General features: G+C 35.5%; 1 protein-coding gene across 1 annotated transcript; it reads left to right on the top strand.

Moving 5' to 3' along the window:
- The first annotated feature begins 1,395 nt into the window (after nt 1-1,395).
- Nucleotides 1,396-3,559, top strand: LOC17884920 (chorismate mutase 1, chloroplastic). The gene is made up of 6 exons (XM_006291387.2): nt 1,396-1,801; nt 2,063-2,288; nt 2,372-2,458; nt 2,634-2,777; nt 2,872-2,964; nt 3,080-3,559. The coding sequence occupies exons 1-6, from the start codon at nt 1,584-1,586 to the stop codon at nt 3,329-3,331; spliced, it is 1,020 nt and encodes a 339-aa protein (XP_006291449.1). The 5' UTR covers nt 1,396-1,583; the 3' UTR covers nt 3,332-3,559.
- The last annotated feature ends 800 nt before the right edge of the window (nt 3,560-4,359 follow it).

The raw sequence follows: 4,359 nt of genomic DNA, 5'->3' as shown, positions 1-4,359 counted from the left end.
CGTGAATTGTCTGCGGCGGAGCAACACGACTCTTCACTGGCCGACGTATAGTTTGTAAACAAAATAAAAGAAATGAAGGTCACTTTAAAAATTCTTTCAAATATCATCATAGGAGGTGTGATTTTCAGGCTATCTATTTTAGTTATAATTTGCTACCCAAATCATCTCAAATCGTTATTAGAACAATTTCATTGTGAATTCTCAATTTTCCAATAACCTGAAATTTGAGAAGATTTTAATAAATGAATAATTGAATAACCTTAGATTTTGAATCATTTAAACAAATACTGAGTTCAATAAGGCAGACTTTTAATGGATTTTGGAAAATCACCAATCCAATATAGAGAGATTGTTTAAAAAATAAAAATCATCCCAAATCATAGATCCAATATCCCCCCCTAAGTCCATTTTTTATAAACGAACTTGTCTATAATGCATATGTTAGTGTGGTAATAATGTTGGATAGTGAAAAAGAACAACCAATAATGATGGAGGATATATGTATCTATCTAATCCGCCGTAATTAAGCTGCAACACTCGAAAATCTCTTCTCCTTCTTCAGCACCCACAACTGTCACAAATTACCATTTAGAGATTTTGGCACCAATAACCTTTTTTTTTTTGTCATCAACACCAATAACCTTCAAAAATATTATCATTCACAAACTAACTATACTAACCTATTAAAGATTATATTCTCTAAATTTTCTGTATTATTTACAGGTTTAACCCCACTCTCCCCTACTCCTTCCTATAACCACCACCCCACCTCCAACCACCTCCATCACCTCATATCTATACTACCATCGTCAGCCACCGTCGCTATCTCAAACCACTGGTCACCATCATCGCCGGCCACCTGTTACCACTGCCAGTCACCACAACCTCCGCCACCATCTCCGACCACCGGTCACCATCACCGCCGGCCACCACCATTTCCGACCACCAACCACCACCACCTTCGACCACCAAACAGCACCTCCGACCATCACTTTAATCACTATCTCCGACCACCAAACGCCACCTTCGACCATCACTGCAATCACCATGTCCGACCACCACCATTTTGTCAACCATCAAACAATCTCAGTAAACCATCTAAAATTAAAATGGTAATTTTGGCTTACCCTTATCTCATTTTTCCAATTTCTTCAAATTATATGCTATATTCTTCATAGTTATTTTGAGGATGAATAGTAAGCTTTTTTTCTTTTGTCGAAAGTATAGTAAGCTAATTCCTCTTAATTTTTAAAGTTTTTTTTTGTGTGGTATTTGGTAAAGTTGTATATAAGTGACAATATAACAACCTGAAAATAAAATATTGATAGAAATTAATGAGAACACATAAAAATAGGTAATAACAACAGAACAGAACACTTTCGTGGGCTAAAGACGTGCACGCAGACACAACCCTACCTCTCTCCCTCTCCTTTCTCTCTCTCACCAACTCTGTCCTCCTCACCCACTGCACCTACCCCCAAACACTTCCTTAAACATCTCTCTCTCTCCCTCTTTTGCAAATGACTCGCTCTCTCTTCCTCTAATTCCTCTGTTTTCTCCGTCTACTCTGTTTTTTCACATCAATGGAGGCGTCATTGTTGATGATGAGATCGTCTTGTTGTTCCTCTGCGATTGGTGGGTTCCTCGACCATCGACGAGAATTATCAACCTCAACACTCATTTCCACTCTTCGTCCTCTTTCATCAACCAAAGCTTCCTTCTCTGTTCGTTGTTCTCTTCCTCAGCCATCTAAGCCACGCTCTGGAACCAGCTCTGTTCACGCCGTTATGACACTTGCTGGGTATGTATGAATAGAAAACCAAAAAAAAGTTTCGATTTTTAGATTCATATTGAGAAATTGAGAGAACCCTTTTGTAAATTATCGCTTAAATTAGAAACCCTTTTGTTGATTTTTCATTCTTAAGTCTAAAATTCTCAATTTTTAGTTTCCCATTGTGAAATTAACATAGCCCTTTGTGATTCTGTGGCTTAAAGTAGAAACCTTTTTGTTCCTTTTGTGTGAATTTGAAGCAAAGTTTGGTTTTTGTTGTTGTTGGCATAGATCGTTGACAGGGAGGAACCGAGTTGATGAAAGTGAGAGTTTGACTCTTGAAGGTATTAGAAACTCTTTGATTCGTCAAGAGGACAGTATTATATTTGGGCTTTTGGAGAGAGCCAAGTACTGTTACAATGCAGATACTTATGATCCTACTGCTTTTGACATGGATGGTTTCAATGGCTCTTTGGTTGAGTACATGGTCAAAGGCACTGAGAAGCTTCACGCCAAGGTAATAACACATTATGGAACATCATATGGATTTTTACATACCTTCAAGATTGAAACTTGATTTTGTTTTTGAATCTTGATTAGGTTGGTAGGTTCAAGAGTCCTGATGAACATCCTTTCTTCCCTGATGATCTACCTGAGCCAATGTTGCCTCCTCTTCAGTACCCAAAGGTATTCAATTTTACAAGTTTCATTTGGATTATGATTGAGAGTTTTGTCGGTTTTTGTGCATCTTACTGATTCGGTTTCTCGATATTTGCAAAGCTATGTGTAATCTTGTTTAAATTGTGTTTTCAACTTCTGTAACTTTGGTGCTAAAGCTTCAATTTTGTACCTCATCAAATAGGTGTTACATTTTGCTGCTGATTCGATTAACATAAACAAGAAGATATGGAACATGTACTTCAGAGACCTTGTTCCAAGACTAGTTAAGAAAGGCAATGATGGTAACTACGGATCTACAGCTGTCTGTGATGCTATCTGCCTTCAGGTTCGTGTTTCTCGTTTGATCGCTACAAGAAATAAGGTTTGATACCTCTTTTATAAGTCGATTAACCTCATGTGGCTTCTGATGTTCATTGCAGTGTCTCTCAAAGCGGATTCATTACGGTAAATTTGTTGCAGAGGCCAAATTCCAAGCCTCACCCGAGGCATACGAGTCCGCTATCAAAGCACAAGTATTTATTCACTTCTCTATAATCTTCACATTCACATATAACTCAAAAGTTTATGAACTTATTGTTGTCATCACATATATACATTTACTTACCTTGAAGTTACCAAACATTGCAGGATAGGGATGCACTGATGGATATGCTGACATTCCCGTCTGTAGAAGATGCGATAAAGAAGAGAGTTGAGATGAAAACCCGAACATACGGGCAAGAAGTGAAAGTGGGAATGGAAGAGAAAGAAGAAGAAGAGGTAAACGAATCGCCCGTTTACAAGATCAGTCCGATCTTGGTAGGAGACTTGTATGGAGATTGGATCATGCCCTTAACAAAAGAGGTTCAAGTGGAGTACTTGCTCAGAAGATTAGACTGAGACTCAAAAAAGATATAAAAACAATATGGCTTTGGCCTTTGGTAGTAATGTAGAAAAGGGTTTTCGAAATGTTCTTTGGTTTTTTTCTTAGCTTTATAAATCTCTCAACATTATTAGTTTATTGAAACTGTTTATTTAAACGTTGTTCAAGCTATGTCTCTGTCTCTGTATATACAATAGTAACAATACTCTTTAATTGTGTAAGGTGATAACTATTTTTGTGTATTAGTGCTACGTGTAGAGTGATGATTGGATGTTTAAAGTGTATGTTATTTCAATACTTTAACGGATAGCAATCACATTGACGAAAAGGATTAGCTTTGTAGGTAAGAAAATATTTTATGTGGTCTCTGTTTGACGTAACACAACTACACGCTGTTTTTGGTGATGGCATTAGGAGGTGGGCTGAAAAACGGCATGGAGTGTGAGTGATGTGATGCAAATTGCCAAATACTACCTTTTATTTAGTTGTCTTTTTTTTTTTTTTTTTTTTTTTTTAATTGTCTTTTTTAAGTTCACACTCTAACACACACAAAGATTTACCCCGTAGTCTACCATATCTCCAGTTTTACAACGATATGGAAAGATCCGTAGTTATCGTATATATTTTTTTGGTAACAACTAGAATCTTACCATATCATCAATATATATAGTAATATTATATATATATATATTTAATTTTGATTAAGATAATAATAAATTAGGATATGATTTGTGATTTCGGGTTGTAATTTTAATTTTGAATCGATCCAGAAATCATATTACAAAATTAACCTTAATGATTTGAGATAAAGTGTTTAAGATATTAGTTTTTTAGGAAATCAATTGCATAAAATGATTTTAGCACAAAATATAATATATAGATTTATTTAATTTGTGAAATAAGTATTAATTTTACCTTGTATCATTCATTATATTTAATTATCATTACTAAACAGATGATAGAATTTAGGATTACAGAGTGTTTGAGATTTTAGTATTGTTATACTGCTATGTGATAAATTATCCCTAAATGATATCAACCATTT

The sequence above is a fragment of the Capsella rubella genome, unplaced genomic scaffold (genome assembly GCF_000375325.1).
Source record: "Capsella rubella cultivar Monte Gargano unplaced genomic scaffold, Caprub1_0 scaffold_5, whole genome shotgun sequence".
NCBI classification, from domain to species: Eukaryota; Viridiplantae; Streptophyta; class Magnoliopsida; order Brassicales; family Brassicaceae; genus Capsella; species Capsella rubella.
Note: the sequence above shows the minus strand (reverse complement) of the source record. Positions and strands in the feature narration are given on the sequence as shown.

Bases quoted from the DNA above. Each gene is read 5' to 3' on its own strand.
- LOC17884920 (XM_006291387.2), top strand. From the start codon at position 1,584: ATGGAGGCGTCATTGTTGATGATGAGATCGTCTTGTTGTTCCTCTGCG. The intron at 2,289-2,371 runs GTAATAACACAT...AATCTTGATTAG, and splicing joins CTGAGAAGCTTCACGCCAAG to GTTGGTAGGTTCAAGAGTCC. The intron at 2,965-3,079 runs GTATTTATTCAC...CAAACATTGCAG, and splicing joins AGTCCGCTATCAAAGCACAA to GATAGGGATGCACTGATGGA.